The following is a 26277-nucleotide window of genomic DNA, read 5'->3' on the forward strand; positions in this document are numbered from 1 at the left end:
TTGATGAATAATCAGAAATTAAATAATTATAATATATCAAAATAAATCTTTTAAAAATATGTAAAATTTAAAAATAATATATTCCTAAAAATATAAATTGTAAATAAATTTATACAAGATGTAAATTTTATAAAAAAGATGTGCAAATAAATTTTAATATAATTATATACAGTTATGTTGCATAATTATATAAAATTATTTTATGATATCTTATATCTTGTATTAATATAATGTTGACATAATTGAAATAATTTTCATTCAAAGTAATTGAAATTTATATTCTCATTTGTATTTTTTAAATACACATCTTGTATCTCATATTAATATATAATGTGTTGGATATAATATAATTATAATTGAAATTTATATTCGTTTGTATCTTTTAAAAAAATTCACATTTAATATGAATTTATTTATAACTTTTTTTCGGAATATATACGACTTTTATACCACAAAGCTGACAAATTAACTTGTTAAATGTCCTTTATACGCCAGTCAACATCGTGCTAATATCGTCTACGACCTGCCAATGTCTATTCCGAAAATTCAGACCGGAAGTATAAATTTTATTTCTCAAATAATTTTCTCGACGTGGGCTCGACAGGAGATCCTTTCATATGAAAATCTCGCAGCTGTCAAATCGTCGTAAAAATTCATGTCGCCGGGATGAACGGTGGCGTTAAAAACAACCCAATATTTTCAATGCGTCGCTTGTATGGGCCGTGCACGTTTGTCCCGTGCGATTCTCTATATCCACAGGGAGCTTCGAGCTCGCGCGAACGAACGAGCGAGTGAGCGAGTACGCGAAATAAAAGCTAAAACGATAAAATGTCCGTCGTTGCCGTGTCGACTACTACAAAAGCAGCATAAAAGTTCCGTCCGGCGGGACTTAAAAAAGCGCTCTATTCTAAATTTTCAAAATAAAACACGACAGTAAACGCGCCGCGCAAAGACTCCGGATATATTTAACATCTGTTTGCAATGAAATTTTGCATCTCCGCAAAAAAAATACCCACTTAAAGTCCTGCATCCGGCTACTTACATCATTTCAACGTGAATAAATTATCTTCAACTCTCTTTCCTAGGAATAAAAATTTAACGGCAGAGAGAGATATGTGATAAAAATAAAAATACGAGAGATTTGCACACACAGAACAAGAAATACCTATGACACGATTTAAAAATAATAAGATCATATATTGTGTGCTCTCATGGAAAAAGATGATTGCGAAACCAGATTTTTGCAAATTATATTCGAATCTGTAATATACATCAGGAAAAAAATAAAAGGCCATTCTGTCCAATATTTTTTTATGTTCTTCTCGGCCAGGACTTTTCGTGGTTTTCCTTTTGATCGATTAATCGTCAGTGAGCGTATTTTGGGTCGTTTACGTTCTGCGTTGGATGGGGAGAAAAGCACCACTCGACATTTCGGCCCGATAAATGGGGAGACCGGACACAGGGAAAATACCATCTCAATTTGATTCGATTAAACAGGAAATAGGCAACGTGTATTTCCAATCTACGCGGTATATATTTGCAATTGATTAATCGGCCGGCCACGAAGCCAAATTGTCTAAACGCCGGAATCTATTTTTCCAACGGGCGTGCGAATCACCGATTACAGGGCCGACTATTCAAACGCTGAAAACAACGATCGTCGAAACGCATATAGAACATTTACTCTAGAATCTAGTATAATAATGCAATCAAAAATTTTTCGAATATATACCTCAGACTTAATATATCTCACCTTGACGTCTGGGAATGACGGAATGATAGAGCAAGTAATCAAAGTTTTCACGCAGCTTATCCATTTTATGATGTAATACGCGCGTTTTACAACGAGCGAGTAAGAATCGTATATGTATATACAGGGTGTCCCATTTTAACTTGGACAGTAAAATATCTCAAAAACTAAGCCCAGCAAACAAAAATGTTTCAGACAAAAGTTGTATGGTTTCGAGGGGGCCATAAGATGGTACCATTGGTTTGACCTTGAAGAGTCATTTGAAGGTCACGTGAAGGTCACTTCAATTTTTTTAAATGGAACACCCTATATATTTTTCCACATTCTTGTAGCTTATCTCGAGAGCTTTCCAAAACACTATAATTAAGTATCTTTTCGTTAAGTACTTTTTGAGTTATGAGGCTTGAAATAATTTCTTAATTTTACATAAACCGTAAAATATCTTGTAAAATATTCATTTTTCGATTATCTTACCTTAATACTTTTATGTACAAAATAATGAGAGGAATCAATTGGTGTAAAGAAAACACATAGTTGTTTTTAAGAAAAAATATGGAATTGTTAATTGCAAATTACATATTTTTTCTTCAAAACAACTATGTGTTTTCTTTACACCAATTGATTCCTCTCATTATTTTGTACGTAAAAGTATTGAGGTAAGATAATCGAAAAATGAATATTTTACAAGATATTTTACGGTTTATGTAAAATTAAGAAATTATTTCAAGCCTCATAACTCAAAAAGTACTTAACGAAAAGGTATTTAATTATAGTGTTTTGGAAAGCTCTCGAGATAAGCTACAAGAATATGCAATGACAAATAGTAGGTTCCATTTAAGAAATTGAAGGTGACCTTCAAATAACTCTTCAAGGTCAAACCAATGGTACTATCTTATGGCCCCCTCGAAACCATGCAACTTTTGTCTGAAACATTTTTGTTTGCTGGGCTTAGTTTTTGAGATATTTTACTGTCCAAGTTAAAATGGGACACCCTGTATATGTATATATATATATATATATATATATATATAAAGAATCTCTTAAATGTAAAATATCGTGAAATAGTAACCCGTAAGCACATGCAATATTTCGCTTTGCGCGAAATTCAATTTACGTTAACTGACGGGTCTTAAAAAAAAACAGACACTTTATGACTTATAGGAAAGAAAGAAAGACAGATAATAAAGCAAACATAAAATATATTTTTCCAAAAAGCTTCTTCTACGAAAGAAGGAACGAAATGCTAAAAAACGATATTTATGGTATTTCTAATAAATACTTTAAAATTGAACATATTGCAAAATAATATATAAAGAATGCACAAAACTATATATATGCCATATATTTTAAACGCGAGTATATTTTAATTACCAGAGTGCACTATTAATTTACATTTGCAGTAATTTACACTTATAATCTCATCTGACCTTTTCATGATTTCCAATATTTTTAATAATTTACATTTATTTCTCCGTTATATTTATCTTCTTACATTTTTATTTATTTTTATTTCTGATGTCTATTCAATAAATATTCACTAATTGTAAGCTGAGATAAATGTCATCGTGGGACGAAATTAAATAATCGTAGAGCTCCTTTCTTTAAATAGAATTGCACATATATGTGTACATATACATATACATATATATATATATATATATATATATATATATATACATATATTGCATGCAGGATAAAGTCGTATCGTAATCTGCGTTGCCATAATCTTGAATAAATATTTGCTCCGTATTTAGCGTAGAGCGACCTTTCTATGTAACATTATAATGGCAAGGAATTTTTAAGATGTATGCAAAGTACATGTAAGTTTATTTCCCTGCCGTATCACGAAGGAGAAGTTATAAATTTTGCTAAACAGAAAATTTAACATTTTTAATATTTCCACGATACACACCCAGATCTGTGTCTGTCTTTGCATATATTTTACCAAATGTATGAATAATGTTTCTTTTGTAGCGTATTATTGGCGTAATGACAAAACATTTTTACTACAAAAATCTTACAAGCTACAAGATTAATGCTAATTATGCCGTCTACGTAAAATATATAGCCAAAATCCATTATATAAGATTATATTAATCGGAAAAGAGAAGGTATCGCGTATAATATTCATTGCTGTAACAATTTATTACATTTAACGAAATAAAATTTTGCTTCGACAAATAAGTATTTTATATTGCCGGTAATTATATTTGAATAGCCGTTTGATGGCAAAATCTTTTAATTACAATTTCAGAATATTAGCGAGTTCGTTTAACGGCATAATTGCAATTTTATATTCAAATAATTGCAAAAAGAAAAATTGCATTTCTTTAAAATTATTGAATTTATTAAAGATATTTCGCGTCGCGAATTTGATGGATTTATAACGAATTTATCGTAAAGAATAATAGCATAATTATATATAAATTACATTTTTTCATTCAACATGCAATATATTACTTATTGCGTTAATAAATACTTTTAGTAATATTTATAATAGGTAAATTGTTCAATTGAATACATATTATCAATTGGCGATACATCGCGTTTAAACGACGAATTGGTCGTTACGCAATTAAATCACTCATTGGATTACAAAACGTTTCGTCAGCGCTGACAATGCCTGTGGTATATCGAGTTTGCGAAATGGGTTAAGTGCACGAGCGACCAGTTTCATTCGCCTGATATAAAAACAATTAAATCGTCCTCGTCGCCCGCGTGTACACGTATTTCGAGGGAAAAATTGATATTCCGAAACATCTATCCACTTCGCGATGGACGGCGGCCTGACGATGAAACCCGAGATTTCAATGTTCAATCAAACTGCAAATGTACCCGACTCAAAATTTTGTTAAGCCTCGACATATATCGTCAGTCGCGTTACCGATGTTATATAGTCCGGATTAAAAAATGGTTACACCGATACGAAGTGAATCAATTCCTATCGTAAAGATTTTTTCTAAATAGAAAAAATTCTCGTATGTTTTGCATACATACATATAACTATCATTACTTCACTCAAGTAGCTTGGAAACATAAAATAATAGACGATTTACATCATGAACGAAGAAATACACACAGAAAATGCGGAAAAAATATTGGCAGACGAAAAGCTCCAAGAGGATGATACGAAGCGAGAACACAGATATGATGATGATTTTTTCGAAGTGACACAATCTTTCGGCTCGGAAGAGGAAGAACCTTGCGAGGAAAAAGAATGGGAAGAAGTAGAAGACAAATTGTGTAGGTTATAATTTTTTACATAATCTGACAACAATTTTGATCAATATATATTTTATAACATATATATCTGTGCTACTAGTGGTATTTCATTATTAATGATATTTTTTTTAATTATAATATTTCTTTAATTATATTTTATTTTTATATGTCAATTCAATTGTTTTCGATTTTTTTATATTTACGATAAATTAAATAATTAAATAAATTAAATATACATAGAAGATAAAAAACATTGCAGTTGTAATGCTTGTTATTTTTCTGTTTAGTTTACATAGCTGCTGCTTTTTAAATTTGTGTATGTAATATTAACATATTTTGCTGTATTTATTTAAAAATACAGATTTTTTAATGGAAATATTTGTGCTGTTGAAAGTATACAACACGCTGCATTGCCAAGAAGTATGTCGATAATGTCGAATATACTCAATATTGAAACTTTGTAACGAATGGGTTAAAATTATGTACCGAACGAAGATCGATGATGCGTATCGGATACATATGTCAGGTGGAAGTACGCACTGTGTTAACAATGAAACATAAACTTAGTCGACCATAAATACGTTCAAATATGAATGACGCGATTTAAAGCAGCGAGTACGAATAATAAAAGAGATTATGATTTATTTAAATGTATGAATCATGCAAATCTGATAAATATATCGATTCTTGTATCTAAATAATTTATTAAAATATAATGACTATCTTTATTATTTTAATCTATCTATTATTTTAAACATTAACAATCAAAAGCTGCTAATATTTTGCTATAACAGCATTGTTAATTTACTACACTACTATATATATGTATGTTATTTTAAAGAGTCAAGACTGTGTATCTCCTTATTTTCTAAAAATTGGATTATTTTGTCTATTTAATTATTCTCGCAGCTATTCAAGATTGGGAGAAGGAGGCGAAGAAGAAAGTTCGTATAGAAATGGATGATCCGATGAGAAGACGGACGACTATCTACGATCTCGCTTCCTCTGGGCCGTCAGTGAATGACATTTGGAAATTTGACACGGCGCAGATAGCCGCAGAACCGAAGAAGAAAATTCGATATTCCGTGTCGATGGTGAATATTTTCATCGTAACAGCAGTTTATTCTATTTTCAAAATTTCACATCTCGTCTTTAATTGAATAGCTACATTAAACGTAGAATTTTAGAGAGAATTATACATGAATAAGAAATGTATCGTCACTTATCCCAGATATATCTCTAATTCAACATAATAAAACATTCATTATTTAACGTTGTGAGTTCTCTCTTTCTCTAATTTGCATGAAAATCGTCTTCTTGTATATATAAAGAAAAAGAGAAAAATGTATCTTTATTAAATTACATTTGTTTGATTCCATCTCAGGGAATGTCGGGAATAGCGAGAATCGATTTGTCGCCGCTGACGCAGAAGATCATCGGCTGTGTCATCGGCGAGAACGTCACCACGGAATATCCATGGGTATACGTTAGGAAGGATATCATGGAGGATAATATAGATCTGCATTCTGAGAGCAGCGACTTCCTACCGGTAAAGGACGAGATTCAAGAATATCCTGACGAACAGATTCTCATCGGCTACGCACCCTCCCTTTCCGAAGAGGGTCAATTTTACATTGTTCTCACCGAGGAAAGTAAAGATGCAATAATGAGGGCTATACAAACTCAAAAAGACGATCACGAGAATCGTGTAAGATATGCAATCTACAAACCTTTTGGCGAATGGGACGATTTAGGAAGCGGTGCCGAGATTGACGAATGTATCGTCAAAAATACGAGACCGCTATTCGAGATTGAGGTTTGCATAAGATTAAAAAAATCATGGCTGTTTAACGAGTCACAAAATTTTAATTCTTAGATATCAAATATAAATTGATTAAGTAATATTAAAGAATCATTTGATCAATCTGCTATTTCCAATTTGAAATCAAATTAAATTAATTTAAAACATTTTTTAACTACAAAAAGCTATACAATAAATATTATTAACAAATAATTAAAGGATTAAATAATGTAGTAATAGTCTAATTTAGTATTTTAAAAACTCGAAAAAATTATTTTTAAAATTGTGATAATTAACGCATACACATTTGAATTAATTTTTACAAGTTTTCAAAAACAAGTGGATTGGAAAAAACATAACTGTATACTAAATTATTTATAAAATCATAAAGTAATGTTATCATTGCAAATTATAAACAAAAATTGATAGAAAAAGGAAGAATAATTTTTAAGAGTTAAGTTATCGAATATATTGAAGCACTACAAAAATGTCAACAGTTGGCAACTCGAATATATCTTTACGCTGACGTAGTTATCGTCGACTTTTCACTCTGCCTTCACCGAACTTTCTGCTCGCGATTTGCATATCTATTCAACTGAGCTCAAATTCGCGCACCGTGTAACATATTTTGGAATTTTTGAAAATTTCTATTACCTTTCGACAACACGCAACACAGCGCGCGTGCTAACTAATGCGTCACTCGCGCGTGTGCAGAACATGGATATTGATAGCTCGCGTATGTTAACTCTAACCCATGGTATTGAAGCGATTACCGTAAATTTCTACTAATCCCGTCTATAAATACTGCTCCAGTGAATCGACAATAATATCATACGGCGGCAAATTCATAAATTGTAATAAATTATTTATTAATCACTTTATCCTGTTTTCGATCGAGTGCAAGAAGTAGTTCATAAATCCCGCGATAGCATTATTTATTTGATTATATTTGTGCCGCGTAAATCGTACGACACGCATCGTCGATAAACAATCGAATCTCTTTTGCATTTAATTATCGTCAGATGACGTCTACAGCCGATTTGCTGAACGTGTCGATAAATCTGACGGACAGGAAGGCGGACGATCAGAGAGATGGATACATCGAGTTGCTGCCGTACCGGCAAATATTCGAAAATGTATGGCGTAAATTGGTAAGCAGGGCTACGCAAGTGATGCCAATCGTACAGCACAACGAGGCGCAAACGGCGCCATCGATACACGTCAATTCCTGGTACCAATATCAGTATGAATACGAGACAGTCGATTTGTCTACCTACACCGAAGACAAGATAGAGTCCTTGAAAGATTTCCTGGAACGTTATACCGACGATATGTGCAACCAAGTAATATATTACAAATAATATTCCTCATTTTTTTAAGATTTTAAATAACACGAAATTTTATTGCGTAAAATGTAATTTAATTAGATTAATTATTAAAATATATAACATTTTTTAAGTAAAAACTTTTAATCAGCTTAGCAATTATATATCTACTTTGCCCTTTTTAGATTTTAATGAATTCCACATGGGATATATATACAAACGATTTTGCAAATCTAGTACGTAATGAGAAGGACACGCAGGCACCAGTACCGATAGGTTACGAAGAACATCAGAGCTACTATGACGGAAAAATCATCGCGGATAAAATTATCAATGATTTTTGCTGGCATCCGTTTTGGACCGGAACCGCGATAGCTACTTACACGCAACATGCCAAGAGCGAGCATCTGATCGGTCCAAAAATTTATGACGAGGTTTAATAATATTTTTCAAAGCTTTTCTTCTTTTTCTCAAAATATTTTATTTTATATATTTTTACTATATTTTTTCTAAAATACACAAAGAAGAAAGATTTTCTCACGAATAATACGAAATAGTACATTTTATGCCGCAACAGTTAAGCAAATGTTATTATTTATTATATATATAACAAAAAAATTTATATAATATCACTTTTATTTATTAGAGAAATTTTATTAAGAATTTTTAAATATACCAATTAAATGGTTTTGTCGCAATAATAAAATTTGCTAGAGTGATCTCAGTTTAGCAATAAATACGTATTTTTATGAGCAAATCTTTTTACCAAAATTTAGCTTTGCTATTAAATGAAGTAATTAAATTTATCTATTACCGCGGATTATAGCCCAAATTTACTTTTTCGCTTATAATTTGCTTCTAAAATTGTGCTACATCGATTAATGTTAAAGAAAAATTTATTGTTAATATAGAATGTATTTTTTATTATTATAAACGCGCGTGTAACGTAATATATAAATATCGTTTACTCTAAATAGCATATTTTTTCAGGTATTTTTAGCTTGCGAAGGCAATAATCGAATATTAATATGGTCCTTCACTGACTGTTTGTCGCCTAAATTAATTCTTGAATGTTCACGAGAAGTAACGTCTATTGCTGTCTGTCCTCTTGATGGTAGCATCATCGTAGGTGGTTGTAAAAACGGCCAGGTAAATTTGATCAATTACGACATTTTTTACAGCTTTTTTCTCTCAAAATATTTTATTTTTTATATTTTTTCTTGCTATTTAAAATAGACAGAAAAAAGATTTTCTTACGAATAATACAAAATAGTATTTTATGCCGCAACAATTAAGCAAATTATTATTTATTATATGTATAACAAAAAAAATTTATATAATATTACTTTCATTTACTAGAGAAATTTTATTAAGAATTATTTAAATACATATACTAATTAAATTGTTTTGCCGCAATAATAAAATTTGTTAGCGTTATCTCAGTTTAGCAATAAATACATATTTTTATGAGCAAATCTATTTGACAAAATTTAGTTTTGCTCTTATATGAAATAATTAAATTATGATAACAAAGTTTATTTGCTTTAACATCAAATATACTATGATGTAGATATATTTAGACACCTATGCAATGACAATAATAAAATATTTTTTCTGTATATATTTGACAAAATAATTTAATCAAGAAAAATATGAATATCTTTACAAATATTTTTCAGTAATATAATAATAGAATTAGAAAGAATATGGGAAAAAGAATTGAAGAAATAATATCTGATGTGCGCAAGTAGCGCGAATAAACACTTACCCCAATATCGTAGACAATCCCCTGTCTCGATTAACTTATCATCATGATCTCTCGCATCCGCTTGACTACTCACGAGATACGTACATTCGTAAACAAATTCTTTCGACGCACGGTAACATAATCGATATCAGTCATGAATATCGGAAAAACATATCGCTATCGCGCATATATATCCCGAAACTCGCGATTTGGCGTGTTTTGGGCCGACGTGAAAATTCGAGAAGTGACGCACACGCGTCCCGTCAATCATGACGGACGCGAGCAACGCAAATATCATATGCATGCGGATCATCTGTTCTCGTGAATCGTGGTCGTCCCTCGCTGCTCCTTTTGTCACGATGCCTCTCGATGCTTTGGATATTAGATGGCCAGTGTTGCGCTTAGATAATTTAAAATAATCTAGATACAGATTAGATAAATCATATACTCATGTATCTCAGATAAAATAAAGATAATTCGGTTTGAGTGTATCTAGATAAAAGATGTATTAGTTAAATATTTTATCTAGATACTTTTAAGATAATATTTAAGACTATTTAGGATATATAAAAATAATACACTCGAGACAAAAAATTACAGAAAATAAGCATGTATTCATTTGACAATAATAACGAGTATAGGCCGTGTCCACAATGTCAATGTCAATCGACCGATGTGATTATGGCTACGTTCCACTTAACAATCGCAACGCTCGCAAAATCATCTTATCCTTCTTGTTCGCTAAAAGTTAAACAAAAACACATTGGCTGCGTTCAGCAGGAAAAGCTGCTTTGCAACTGTTGTAAAATTCGTGAATCTGATTGGTGTATGCTCTTAGATCCAGTCAAAATTAAGAGCATACACCAATCAGGCTCACGAATTTTACAACAGTTGCAAAGCAGCTTTTTCTGCTGAACGCAGCCATTATGTTTACGAGTGCCGCGATCATTAAGTGGAACGCTTTTAAATCCGTATTACACTATAAGTCGCGGGCTCGATTACGATTGAAATGTTGAAATTGACCGATTAGAGTAGCCGGCCGGTAAATTGCTATGGTTTGGAAAAATTGTACTCAGTGCACACTGATTAGATTATCTTATGTGTTTTAATAAAAGATATCACTTTTCTTATATCTGAGATATAGATAAAGATACCACAAACTTGAATTATATAGATAAAAGATAAAATAAACAATAATTGCATTTAGATGAAAATCTAGATAATTTTATCTAGATAACGGAAAACACTGTAGATGGCACTCGCTCGTCGATCTGCCAAATACCGCGGAAACGCGCGTAACGGAAGATGGAACGGCGAACATATTGGATATGAATATTGAGAGACGCGTTAATCGCGACGCGCGCGAAATAATTAATATGTATGTCGATCGCCGTCACTAGTTCGGCACTACCGATATCCACTGGTACTCGATATTCACCCGAGCTAAACGACGAAAAGACGCGTAAATCACGGTAAACGTAACATTTACGTTTTCGCGACGCGCGCGGCAACATCTAGCGTGAAGTGAGCGCTTTCAAAGTTTGATCACGTGACGCGTTCAACTTCACGCGTTCGAGCGACGCTGAAATGATTTTAGCGGCACGATGTCGCTATCGTGATATTTTATCGCGGGAATATTAAAATATGTAGATTATCTAATGATATGATGAATCAATGTCGAATTTTGAATCATTCGATATTCGGAGAACTTTGCGCAAACACGCGTGTAGTAAAAAAAGATTGTTGTCGCAAATGTTAAAACGATGGAACGGTGGAACAAAACATGTGGAACGATGAATATCGGTATGTGAATACCGTAGAACTTATATGTACTTAGAGAGTCTGCATACTTTTTCTGTGTTCTTATGGGGAATAAAATATTCATTTTTCGATTATCTTACCTTAATACTTTTATGCACAAAATAATGTGAGGAATCAATTGGTGTAAAGAAAATACATAGTTGTTTCGAAGAAAAAATATGTAATTGTTAATTACAAATTACATATTTCAAAAGGTAATCAAAAAATGAATATTTTACTAGATATTTTATGGTTTATGTAAAATTAAGAAATTATTTCAAGTCTCATAACTCGAAAAGTACTCAATGAAAAAATACTTTATAGTGTTTTGGAAAGCTCTCAAGGTAAGCTACAAGAATATATAATGAAAAATTTCCATTTAAGAATTTGAAGGTGACTTTCATGTGATCTTCAAATGACTGTCCAAGGTCAAATAATTGCCACTATCTTATGCCCCTTTAAACGATACAACTTTTGTCTAAAATATTTTTTTCAAAAACCTCTCCTTTTCGAGATATTCGCGTGAATTGATTAAAATGGTCCACCCTGTATATATTGTACATATGTGACATTTGCCTGGGATAAATAAAAAGACGAAGAGAACGCACAATGATAATTTGCAATGCGAAATAAGCAGCGCGATTTCGAAATTCTCAGGTAATTCGTTTAACTTCGAGATTTACGCGACGTAACAAAGTTCCCAAGAAAAATGCAATGTCTTATTAAGAATCTTAATTTAAGATATTAATGAGACTATTAAACTTATTAAAATAATTGGGTTATAAGAAAAGATCGAATCGTTCGAAGTCACTTGATATTATTGTTTGTCACAACGCAAAAAATACTGTAATAACGGCGCAAAGTTACATAATTATCACATAGTACACGTTTATTTTTGCTACTTAAAAAATACTAATTGCTTTTATTATAGAGAAAATATTAATTTTTATTCAACATTTTGCACATCCATATTGTATATTGTATATGTATATATATATATATATATATATATATATATATATTCTTTTTTTAATTTTATATTAATATTTATTATATTTTATTAATAATTTTTATATCGAAAAGAAATTGTGCAAATTTTTTGGATTATCTAACATATTTCGCGAACTCGATTTAGCAAGTTTTGAAAAAGAAATTGCATATAAAATATTCGTTACTACAATCGTGAAATTCAAAAGTCTAAAGTGTGACGAAACGAGATGAAAAGGAGTAGTAAAATCTATTCGTATCGTTATAGTAGATCGCCATCTGGCACATTCCTGGTAAAATCGAGCGGGTGGAATCGGTGATAGCACAGACGGTTGCTCAAGCAAAGTACAGCATCGCGATGAAGAGTCTGATGACGTGGATGCACGAGACGACAGTAACGTCGCTGATCAATCCAGTGGCATTGTCCTCGCTCAAGTATAGCCAGAAGGCAAGCATTACTCAGATAATCTGGATGCCCTCGTATCATAAGATTGATAAAAACGGTCAAATCTCGTCTTTGCCAGACGACGCGTCCTTCAATGATCTGAGTTGTCAATTCGTAACTGCCAGCGAGGATGGCACAATCGCCTTCTGGGATCTTAAGTAAATACAATCCTTATAATCTATCAGAGTTTAATTTGTAATAATTTATTTATTAATAATTGTTATTAATAATTATTAATAATTTATTATTTAATACGTATCACTTGGTATCTTAAAATATAATGCATTGTTTTTAATTTTTGATAAATCTAAAATTACTTATATAGAAAAAAAATTTTTTAAGAGTAAGATGTAGAGCAAAATAATTATAATAATAATTATAAAAAAATTTTATATAATATACAGGGTTGGGCAAAAGTTCCGGAACGGCTAAATATTTCAGAAAATATTAATTTTTTGAAAAAATGGTTTAGGCAGAAAAAAATGGCTTAAAAAAATTTATTAGCTGATGGTATTTATTTGACCTTGGGATGACCTTGAAAAGCGCGGTCAAGCACCATAAAAATCTTAAATGACAACCCCTTTTTTTTATTACATATTCTTATAGCTGAGGTCGAGAGCTTTCCAAAACACTATAATTAAATATTTTTTCATCAAGTATTTTCCGAGTTATGAGGCTTGAAATCATTTCTTAATTTTACATAAACCGTAAAATATCTTGTAAAATATTCATTTTTCGATTTTCTTACCTTAATACTTTTATGTACAAAATAATGAGAGGAATCGATTTGTGTAAAGAAAACACAAAATTGTTTCGAAAAAAAAAATGTAATTTGCAATTAACAATTACATATTTTTTTTCGAAACAATTATGTGTTTTCTTTACACCAATTGATTCCTCTCATTATTTTGTACATAAAAGTATTAAGGTAAGAAAATCGAAAAATGAATATTTTACTAGATATTTTACGGTTTATGTAAAATTAAGAAATGATTTCAAGCCTCATAACTCGAAAAATACTTAATGAAAACTAACTTAATTATAGTGTTTTGGAAAGATCTCGACCTAAGCTATAAGAACATGTAATAAAAAATAGGGGCCGTTTAAGATTTTTATGGTGACCTTGACCGCGCTTTTCAAGGTCATCCCAAGGTCAAATAAATACCATCAGCTAATAGATTTTTTAAGCCATTTTTTTTCTGTCTAAACCATTTTTTCAAAAAAATAATAGTTTCTGAGATATTTAGCTGTTCCGAAACTTTTGCCCTACCCTATATATATATATATATATATATATATATATATATATATATATATATATATATATATATATATATATATGCATGTGTGTGTGTGTATGTATATGTTAAATAACATTAAATAGCATTTATCTTTTTAATATTATGCATATATGATAAAGGGAATATTACGTATAAAACACTTTCCATAAATATAATCTATGATCTTTTATAATAATGTGAAAATCAAGAAAATAGCTTTACATTGTTCTTCATTACTAATATGGAGAATAACTCCTTTTATTTCAGAATTTATAAAATTTTTAGAAAAATAGATACTTTAATCAAACAAAATAAATTTTATACAGAAACATAGTATTATTAACTACTACAGAAAATATATTTAATTATATTCACATATATTTTCTGTAATAGTTAAAAATAATACTATGTATGAAAATATATTTTTAATATATATTTCAATGTTTTTTTTATTTTTGGAATTTATATTTACAAGAGAGGATATTATTTATAATCCTGCAAAAAGTAGTAAAGATATAAATATATTTAGAATAATTTTATCAATTAAGAATTGAGATAGTTAAAAATTAAAAATATATCATTCAGGTTGTCATCAATGTTGATTCATTGAATAAATTTTGCTTTTAATTACAAAGCTGCTCGACTCGCGAAAACAAAAATATGGCATATTTCAAAAAATATTTCCTACAGCTCGATAAAGGAAGATTATTTTCTTTATTTTTCACTTGCGCAACTTTCTGATATTATCGCCCAGGCAAAAATGTCATGTCGTTTTTCTGAAAAATGTAAGAATAACCTATACGGTTGTGACTAGCATCGGGCGACCAGCAATTGATGACCAAGGGAAGGTTCCCAGTCGTATCTCTCGAGACTAGAAGTTAGCGACTTTGAATGTTCCACGAGGGCGAAACTTGTCGCAAGCTAAACGTTAAAGAGCGAACACCGCTACCGTTCGACTTGCCTTTCGAGTCCTTCTCTCCGGACGCGAGACGACGATTCGCTTTCCGCTTTCATCCTATCCCCGTGCCCATCCTTCCCAAGAAACTCTCCCGATCTACGGAACCGTAATGGTGTCTGCGACTTGACTTGCTGCTGCTCCTCGTGATTCCTCCGAACTTGGCGTTTATATGGTCCGAAAATGGATAGACCATTCCTCTATAATCGTTGATCGGTATTCAACTCTCGCTCCTAATCCTTCCCGCGTCCTTTACCGTTCCAAGTAGTCCTCAGAACCTGTCAACTATCTCCTTGCCCTCGTCGTTCTCTGTGTGCACCCACTGGGGTGCGAGGGAGAGTAGCTCTTCATTTCGGTTGTGCCACAATGGCTATGTAGACGCTCGCACACTAGTAAACTGTTTCCTCGCTTGATACGAAATTGGTATGATATTTACGAGGTTACACCCTATTCTCAACGCTGAAGGAAAGGAATACATCATAAAACTGCGTTGACAAAAATAAATTTTTCTATTCTAATAAAACATTAATAAAAATTTTATAATAAATTTAAACTGTAGTCCTCGGTTGTTAAAACTTATTTTTTATACAAAATATTTAACGTATAGATATATACAAGACAAATCTCATATACACACGCACATATATACAATAAGACACATATTATTAGATGTATAACTAAGTTCCCGCCGTTTTTTTACTTGAAAAATGCATTTATTTCAATAAGAAAATAAATTAATATATTAATCAAAATATAATCCTTTGTTTTCTATGACTTTTCCCATCTTTTTTGCAAAAGTGGATTCCGCGACGATAGAACGACTTGTTTTTTTAAGCAATCCATTGATCGATGCATTTTTAGATTTCTTCGTAATTGGAGAAATGTGTATGGATGAGCACGTGTTGCATTGATAGGAAAAGGTGATAATCCGATGGGGCCAAGTCTGGAGAATAGGCGGGTGCGGGAGAACTTCGCATTCGAGCTCCAATAGTGTTTCTTTTACGATTCTTGCAACATGAGGTCGCGCGTTGTCATGCAAAAGAATCACTTTACGTCAATTACTGGCCTTTTCCACATCAATTTATCATTCAATCAGTATAATTGTTGTTGATAGCGGTCAGCCGTGACTGTTTCAGAAATCAATCGATGAGCTTCAGCTGCAGTTTTATTTAAATCAAAGCAGTGAAGAAGTATACTTGTCGAAAAAACAACTTATCACGTTTCATTTTAAATCGATCCAAAAAATATCTCTTTTACAAAAAATGAATCTTTGCACACTCAATTTTATTGACAAATGCCTAACTTCACTACATTTGCAGCTGGAGCCATTTAATTATGAGCGGCGGGAACTTAGTTATACACCTAATATATAAAAAAATAGATACTATAATCTATATATCTTTTAACAATTATTCGTATTTTAACGTTATTTCATTGTAATAATGAGATAACGTTAAAATATTCTTGATGAACACGTAATGTCTTATAAAAGATGGCGACCTTCAGAAAAGGATATTCGACAAGTTCGTAGCAAGCGAAAGAAAAAAACCCAACCAGATATCCAGAAATCGATGACGCAGCCTGAGTCGCCCTTTAAGATTCTCGATCGCATCTTGAAACCCGATTACATCCTCGTGATTCAATATCCGGATGAGAGCCGGCAGCTCGTGATAACGACGCTCAGCATATACAATCCGAAGTTTCGTAAAGACCAAATTGAACCGTTCTCAGCGAGGGACGACATCACAATTAGAAAGTACTATAGACCTATAATCGAGAAGCCGGACTACATCATGGAGCCAAAGATGCTCGTCGGAACCGTCGAAGGTGAATGATCTCGTGTAATATTTCTTTAGACAAGGAAATATATATCCTGTAATAATATACAGGGTGTCCTAGACCACCAGTACACCCCTTTTCTTTCAAAAACTAAGCATTTTAGAGAAAAACGTTTTCGACAAAAATTGTATGGTTTTGAGGGGAACATAAGATGGTGTCATTGGTTTGACCTTGGATGGCATCGTTAAGGTGAGGTCAAGGACACCTTTAATTTCTTAAATGGAACCACCTATTTTTTGTTGCATATTCTTATAGCTTATGTCGAGAGCTTTCCAAAATACTATAATAAAGTATTTTTTCATCAAGTACTTTTCGAGTTATAAGGCTTGAAATAATTTCTTAATTTTACATAAACCATAAAATATCTAGTAAAATATTCATTTTTCGATTATCTTACCTTAATACTTTTATGTACAAAATAATGAGAGGAATCGATTGGTGTAAAGAAAACACATAATTGTTTCGAAAAAAAATATGTAATTGTTAATTGCAAATTACATTTTTTTTTTCGAAACAATTTTGTGTTTTCTTTACACAAATCGATTCCTCTCATTATTTTGTACATAAAAGTATTAAGGTAAGATAATCGAAAAATGAATATTTTACTAGATATTTTATGATTTATGTAAAATTAAGAAATTATTTCAAGCCTTATAACTCGAAAAGTACTTGATGAAAAAATACTTTATTATAGTGTTTTGGAAAGCTCTCGACATAAGCTATAAGAATATGCAACAAAAAATAGGTGGTTCCATTTAAGAAATTAAAGGTGTCCTTGACCTCTTCTTAACGATGCCATTCAAGGTCAAACCAATGACACCATCTTATGTTCCCCTCAAAACCATACAATTTTTGTCGAAAACGTTTTTCTCTAAAATGCTTAGTTTTTGAAAGAAAAGGGGTGTACGGGTGGTCTAGGACACCCTGTATTATAGGAGATCATTCACCTTCCTTTCCATTGACAGCGATTAGATTTCCTGTCGCATCCACATATAGAGACACGATTATATCCCCAAGTTTTCACTAATATTAATACAATTAGTAGAGTAATGCAATTTAAATCCTATTAATTAAACATTAATTATATTCAAAATCCACCTAAATAAGATTGATCTAATTTAATAATATCAATGGATTAAAGCGTGAACTATGGCAACAGGTGATTTCGGTTGTATAACATGGACTGGCTACGAATTCGCCACCGATGTTAGTGTGAATCGGGAAACGGCACGATGGCTCTGGATAAAGAGGACGCACGACGGGCCGGTGACGCACTCGGTTAGATCCAATTATTATCATCAAGTGGTGGTCACGATAGGCGGCAAGATTTTCGCCGTATGGAGAGACGATTTCGGCGAGCCGCTCATTTGGAAGAAGTCCAATGTCAGGTGAGAGTAATTAAACGGAGTAAAGCAATCCGGGCATTTTCGCTTCAAAGTAAAGTTCGCTTGGGTGTTAAGTGATCTCGAATGTAAAATGTAACACTGAGGATGAGCAAAACCGATGTGCTGAAACCAATATTTTTATTTATGTATTTATTGTATTAATATATTAATTTAATACAAAGACCTAACATATGGCTCTTTAAAACCCATATGTCTTTTATCAAGTGATTTTCATCGTGTATACAAAGAGGAAAATTAATTGTTATTAGTAGGTAAAATTCAAGAGAGAGAAAGAGTTAAAACAATCACGGACGTGCGATATCGTGAGAATTACGAGTCGAGAAATTATTCTTGCAAGAGAGAAGCGTCGATAGCGCGAGAATTGGCGAAACATGAATATACATAAGCGCGGCATGACAGGCCTTTTATTAGCGATAAAAATAACGAGCAATCCTTTCCCCTTCATGCGCGATAAATTGCCACAATGCACAGTGCGTAATTACAGTATAGCCGGTGTAGCGTTTCGTATTGCCCAGCACAAACTTGCTCGCGCTTCACGTTCCGCGCATAGTTTTCGACGCATCGAACTTTCGATATGATCTGCATGACAATATGACCATAACTTATAATACGTTCATGTATTATTACTAGGTCTGTTAATGAAAACTATTTTCGATATATAGTTACATACATATGTACATGCGATCGTAAGAGTTATTATCGAGTGTTGTCGAACTGTAATTCTTGCGATTCTAACGTTTATGAGAATCTTTTTACATCAAGTTTAGCTCACAAATTAGTTTTCATATATAATATATTATTATAACAAAAAATAGAATATTTTATTAAATTATATATAAAAAATTACATGAAAATAAAATATTATATATAAAATATTTATTACATAAAAAAAAATATATATATATATATAAAACACACACACACACACACACACATATATATATACAGGGTGACCCATTTTAACTTAGGCAGCCAAATAACTCGAAAAATAAGCAAGATAGAGAAAAATGTTTTAGACAAAAGTTGTATGGTTTCGAGGGGGCCATAAGATGGTATCATTGGTTTGACCTTGAAGAGTCATTTGAAGGTCACGTGAAGGTCACTTCAATTTTTTTAAATAGAATACCCTATATATTTTTGTACATTCTTGTAGCTTATTTCGAGAGCTTTCCAAAACACTATAATTAAGTACCTTTCCGTTAAGTACTTTTTGAGTTATGATGCTTGAAATAATTTCTTAATTTTACATAAACCGTAAAATATCTTGTAAAATATTCATTTTTCGATTATCTTACCTTAATACTTTTATGTACAAAATAATGAGAGGAATCAATTGGTGTAAAGAAAACACATAGTTGTTTTTAAGAAAAAATATGGAATTGTTAATTGCAAATTACATATTTTTTCTTCGAAACAACTATGTGTTTTCTTTACACCAATTGATTCCTCTCATTATTTTGTACATAAAACTATTAAGGTAAGGTAATCGAAAAATGAATATTTTACAAGATATTTTACGGTTTATGTAAAATTAAGAAATTATTTCAAGCCTCATAACTCAAAAAGTACTTAACGAAAATGTACTTAATTATAGTGTTTTGGAAAGCTCTCGAGATGAGCTACAAGAATGTACAAAAATATATAGGATGTTCCATTTAAAAAAATTGAAGTGACCTTCACGTGACCTTCAAATGACTCTTCAAGGTCAAACCAATGATACCATCTTATGGCCCCCTCGAAACCATACAACTTTTGTCTAAAACATTTTTCTCTATCTTGCTTATTTTTCGAGTTATTTGGCTGCCTAAGTTAAAATGGGTCACCCTGTATATGACAGAAAGTGACAAGAACGCGACTGTCACCTCTATTGTCGTATTGTACATTTTTATAAAATGTAGATACACGGCGTGTTCTTGGGGAATTTTGCGGCCGACCATTTTGATTTTGGGAAGAATGGATGGAACCATAGAAATCTGGGACTTGGTGGTCAAGAGCCACGAGCCGAGTTTTGTGCAAAGTTTGTCCGGACGGATAATTACAGGCATCTATACGCACGAGTTGCCGCTCGAACCGCAATGTATCGGATTTTGCGATTTCAACGGCTCCCTAAGAATATTTACGGCGCCGCGTGTCTTACTGACGTACGACGTGAGTGACGTCGAATGGATGAAAAAATTCATCGATCGACAGGTTCAAAGGGTAAAAAGAAAGATGCCGACATATACACATCAAGTGATATCGATTAGATGTCTGAGCGAAAATATATCTAAGAAATTTATTTCTCAGTGAATATAACTTTATGGAGAAGAAGAAATTGCACATACACACATTGCATAAAGACAATAAAGAGTCAATATATATATATTATAAATATATATATATTTAAAATTTAGAGCGAATCATTATAAACAATACAATAAAAATTTTTCTCTTTACGATCACAAATTTCACTCAGATCGGATATATTTTCATAGAAATGTAAAGTTTTATGAATCGCATGGAGATTCAAACGTTATTTTGTTCTGTATATTACATGAAATGGAATCGGAAGATTTTACATACATATCACTGCTTGTATATTATAATTAATAAAGAATGAATTATATATAATTACAATATCTGCTCCAACAATAATAATTATATTTTTGATAATTGGTGTCAGTATATATATATATATATATATATATATATATATATATATATATATATATATATATATATATATATACTGACACCAATTATCAAAAATATAATTATTATTGTTGGAGCAGATATTGTAATTATATATAATTCATTCTTTATTAATTATAATATACAAGCAGTGATATGTATGTAAAATCTTCCGATTCCATTTCATGTAATATACAGAACAAAATAACGTTTGAATCTCCATGCGATTCATAAAACTTTACATTTCTATGAAAATATATCCGATCTGAGTGAAATTTGTGATTTTAAAGAGAAAAATTTTTATTGTATTGTTTATAGTGATTCGCCCTAAATTTAACTGTCTCAACTGATAATAAAATTTCTTTGTTTCTTTTCATAATCATAAACGATTTTCTATTTCCGCGTACGATCAGATAAGCGAGTTTAAAGCCTGGCAGAAAACGTGGCGCGAAACAAATCGTGAGGATATCGAGATGAAAAAAAAAGATAAAATGGCGGAGGTGAAAAAACGTTTGGAGACCGAGGAGCGGATTAAAACTGATACGATCGAAGCAGCAGTTCGCGCAACTACTCCTACGAGAACCACAGTACGATTTGACATACTACATATTGATAAATAATTCGATCAGTTTCGAATTTTATTCATGTATAATACATTCCGGCAATCTGCGTTATAAAACCGAATCTCAATCGAACGTTTATAACCACGTGAGTATCTTCTGTAAATTCTCGGTGATATATTTAGTTGAACACATTTCGAGCGGAAAGAAATGGAAATTAATCTATATCTCTCTTCCTTTATCAAATTAATTTCGTGCTATTCACAGCGCCGGAAACCCTGGCAATTCCTCGAAGAAGCCAAGGAACGATGGATGTCAATGGAAGTAAAGCGCATGCAACGACTGATCCTGGAGAAAAAAGGGCTGAGGAAGGACGTCCTCGAGAGACAACGCGCACCTCTTCTTAGATTGCGACAGGAGGAGAGGACAAAGAAGCGCAAGATACGTGAGATCCTGAATCTACAGGACAAGATCTTTGAGGAAGCTGTCGTATTCCTCTTTCCGGAGCAGGAGGAGCAGGAGCGCAGAGAAACTTTGTTGCCTCCTTTGCCAGTCTCTACGACCGATAGACGCTTAACGATCGACGAGTTCATTAAGAAGGAAACCGCTTTTCGAAAAAAAGTACGTCAAGAAAATCAATTAATCTCGCGGAAATCCTTCGCAAATAATTAATGCAAAATTCTTCTACGTAAATAATAGTGTACGCTCAAATTGATGTACACTGATGCAAGGCATGAATTATGATAAAATATCGATTAATATCGACTTAAGTAATTATACATATTGCAGAAATAAAATTCTTGAAATTATTATACAATTTCTCTCTTTAAAATAAATCTGTCTGTCACTTATACATTAAATTTATTTAGCGATAAAAACAAATATTGCGAAGCAATTTAAACTGACTGATTGATTTTGCAAAATTAATAATTTTTATACATATTATACTTTTTGCAAGATATTTTATTTACAGATTATTTTATGTTTTATATTGAAATATTGAAATATTGTGTATTTAATTGTAAATTAACGACAATGTCTTTAGCTACTAATTGTTCTTTCTGTTGAAAAGGACGTTTTTGTCGACCCAGAGGAAGAAATTATATACAATTTTCTGGAAGTGCAAGCCGAAGCTCTGGCCAAATTAAAGAGTATGCCTTTCGAACGTACGTTTGACTGGCGTAAAGTACTCGCGCGAGGAAAGTCGAGGAGAAGATCGATGGACTCAAGAAGTTAAACAAGCTGAAGAAGACAGCAAAGAGTGGACGATGCTGTGAACGATGCATCACGCTGCCTGCAACACGATACAAGACGTACGCATTAAAGGTACATTTCTATTTTACATTTTAGATTTGTGTTCTTCCTCAGATGCAGATTTGTAACTCTTACGATTACAGAATTTTATAATATAAATATTTTTTCGTTAGATTTAACACAAAAGATTGATTTAACATATGAGACATAGTAAGAAAATTCTGTATTAGCTTGATTTTTAAATATAATCGACGTTAAAAATTTTAATGTGCATTGATAATTTGTAGATAAACAAAATTTAGATAACACTACGCTCATTATAGTTTATTACAGTAACATTATTTCACGAATCAAATGGCTACAGTTATATTTCCTTGTAGACCTGCTTTGTAGACTTGTAGACCTAACTTTTGATTTTAAAATTGCATTTATGGTTTTGATTCTATTTGCGATAATACATGGTCTTAATATAACTATGTCATTGGAAAATGAAATGTGAATGTACGTGTACTTTTGCGGCACCACGTATAAAATAGATTTATTTAGAGGTTCCTTGTAATCCCTTTAATCAGAATTATGCTTAAAACTATAACGAGCATTTTTTAAATATATGTCCGCAAATATAATGTGATTTTGGAAAGTTTAATGTTGTAAAACTACTATGACAAGGAAACGAGATACTCTAGTCAATATTCTTATTGTGATATCCAAAAGAAAACGATAAATATATAAATATTCATATATATACATATATATATGTATGAATATTTATACATATATTTATCGTTTTCCTTTGGATATCACGATAAGAATATTGACTAGAGTATCTCGTCTCCTTGTCATAGTAGTTTTACAACATTAAACTTCCCAAATTCACATTAATATTTGCATGACATATTAATGTCCAGAAAAGATAGGGATGTATGTGGGAGGAGGTCGGACGTGTCTATACGCCCATTTGATCAACGAGCAACAGAATCCATCCGTGGCAACGGCATCGACGCATCTCCTGTGGAGAGAGTATTCACACATTTTTCAGCTCAACGAATAATTGCTAGAAAACAATATTCGCAGACTAGAAAAATATATGAAGTGCACGTGGCTGGATCGGGAATCGAACCCGAGTCTTTCGCTTTCCGGGCAACTGCTTTAGACCACTGACAATGAGCTATCCAGACCTCACACCTAATGCTGCTTTTTAACACAGTGATATGCAACTCCAGAGCGATGTTGGTATCTTGCTCGATGGATGCAATTCCGGATATATACATACATACATACATATATATATATATATATATATATATATATATATATATATAGTAATTGAACAGTAATTGAATATGTCGATAAACAGGAGAAATACATGACAGCAAAGGAAATGAAACGTTTAAAAGGAATAAAAGTGGAATTTCTGCCAATGTCTCTCCACATGTGTTATATTAGATTGTTACACGAAAATTTAATGTTATATTAGATTGTTACATGAAAATTTAATTTATATATCAACAACTTAAAAGCAATTTCGAGAAAACATTCTAAATGCATTTAATTGCAATTAATTTTATTCCGCACACATTTCTTCCATTTCATATGGACAATGATTGAATTATACTTATATATAGTAATTAGTACGTATGAGATAATTATAGTAATTAGATATCGCATGGGAAGAGAAATGCGGCAGTTAAGAAAGACTAACGATCGACGTAAAGGTATGTCTGAAAGTAAAAGAGACGGAAGGATGGGAGGAGGGGGATAGATGGGTAGGTAGGTCGGCAGCACTCGGCGATTTTTCATAATTAAAGCGGATTAAAACTCGGCAGTGGGGCCGTAAATGAATTTGAAATTTCAAACTAGCTGCACTCTCTCTCTCCTCCACTTATCCACCACGCCCTGCCTTTTCTTTGTCATTCCTTCCCGCCGTAAACGGATCTGCGAGGATCCGAGTTGCGCGCAACTTGTACATAGCGGGTTTACCTGCTTCTATTTCCCCAGAGTAACACACTCCTCCCGATTTAATTTACTGCAATATCCACTCTTTGACGGCTCGGAATGATACTTTTTCATGGGCAGCATCCAAATACAGATTGAGATGCTTGAATACTACTCGGGTTTTGAGATCAAAGCAAATCGCACTATGCATAGAGGCTCAAAAACAACATTCATAATTGCCGATAAAACAAACTTGAGCGTTGCATAAAAGCTTACGTCATTATTGTGCAAATAAAAAATTGGCTTGCTCTAAATAAAAAAAGTACATATGCACAAAAAATATTCCCAAATAACAGTACGATATTTTTTTATATTTTTGCACTTTTCTTTCTCTTTTTTTTTGCTCTCTCTCTCTCTCTCTTTCTCTTTCTGGCTTTCTCTCTCTATTTTTTTGTATGTGTGTAGCTTTTAGAATTACTCATACGCAAAACAGCCGAGTTTCGTAGCGAAGCATCCGCGTATACGTTTGAAACGCTCTTAGCGACATAACGAATGTTTAAAAAGCAAGAATAGTTTTTGACAGAGATTTTTAAAAGTACAATAGTTTTGTACGGTAAAGGCAAATTATAATTATTTAAAATAGCTGCGTTTTATTTCAATCTTCGCATATTATTTTAGATCCCTATGCATGCTTCTCTACTGGTGAAAAGTAAGTTTGCGTGTATCTCTTTAATGATAATAACGATAACGTAAAAATTATACTGAGACGAGAGGGAGGAGGAGAGACAAAAAGGAGAGATAAAAAGATAAAATAAGAAAAACATCTATTCGATGCAACTTTATACATACCATCTAATGCATAATGCATGACTTATTAATAAATTTTTTTTAATTTACTTACTAAAATATAATAAAAAACCTAAGGTTATAAAATAATCACTAGAAAAGAAGCTCAAGTAGCTAATATTATTATATGATTGACTGTAAAATACTTAAATAATAAAACGAATTTTATTTTTTCTTTTTCAAATCATATTTCATAAAGTTTGTCGAGATAAATATAATAATACCTTAGATTTTTAATAATTTAGAAATATGCTAGATATTCGTTCAAGTTGGTCAGAACAATGAAAAGAGGGATGAAAGGAGCGAGAAGTGGGGCGAAAGAAACGAACGAGAGAATGGGTTAATAAATAGCAATGGATTATTATCGAAATATAGGAGGACCGAAAGGATGCGACTTGCCGGCGCATCGCAAGTTTCCGAAACTATCCAGGACCTTCTGCAAGTGACTGCCGTCT

The 26277-nt window shown here is 32.0% G+C and overlaps 1 protein-coding gene across 2 annotated transcripts; it reads left to right on the forward strand.

Annotated features, from left to right (window-relative positions):
• The first annotated feature begins 4421 nt into the window (after nt 1-4421).
• Nucleotides 4422-23303, forward strand: LOC145976671 (dynein axonemal intermediate chain 3). 2 transcript variants are annotated; one of them, XM_083107945.1, is made up of 13 exons: nt 4422-4993; nt 5882-6066; nt 6357-6788; nt 7796-8116; nt 8284-8532; nt 9089-9247; nt 12904-13235; nt 16805-17139; nt 18311-18539; nt 20456-20756; nt 21641-21814; nt 22055-22408; nt 22860-23303. In XM_083107945.1, exons 1-13 carry the CDS (start codon nt 4810-4812, stop codon nt 23022-23024), a joined length of 3420 nt encoding a protein of 1139 aa, XP_082964071.1. In that variant the 5' UTR covers nt 4422-4809; the 3' UTR covers nt 23025-23303. The 2 variants fall into 2 exon arrangements, with proteins under 2 accessions (XP_082964071.1, XP_082964072.1); XM_083107946.1 differs by lacking the exon at nt 4422-4993 and adding an exon at nt 5400-5504.
• Nucleotides 23304-26277: the final 2974 nt, after the last annotated feature.

This window comes from Camponotus vicinus, unplaced genomic scaffold (genome assembly GCF_025532165.1).
Source record: "Camponotus vicinus isolate PSW18456_S1 unplaced genomic scaffold, iyCamVici1.0 SCAF_9, whole genome shotgun sequence".
Classification (NCBI taxonomy): domain Eukaryota; kingdom Metazoa; phylum Arthropoda; class Insecta; order Hymenoptera; family Formicidae; genus Camponotus; species Camponotus vicinus.

Bases quoted from the DNA above. Each gene is read 5' to 3' on its own strand.
- LOC145976671 (XM_083107945.1), top strand. From the start codon at position 4,810: ATGAACGAAGAAATACACACAGAAAATGCGGAAAAAATATTGGCAGAC. The intron at 8,117-8,283 runs GTAATATATTAC...TGCCCTTTTTAG, and splicing joins CCGACGATATGTGCAACCAA to ATTTTAATGAATTCCACATG. The intron at 13,236-16,804 runs GTAAATACAATC...GTCTTATAAAAG, and splicing joins ATCGCCTTCTGGGATCTTAA to ATGGCGACCTTCAGAAAAGG.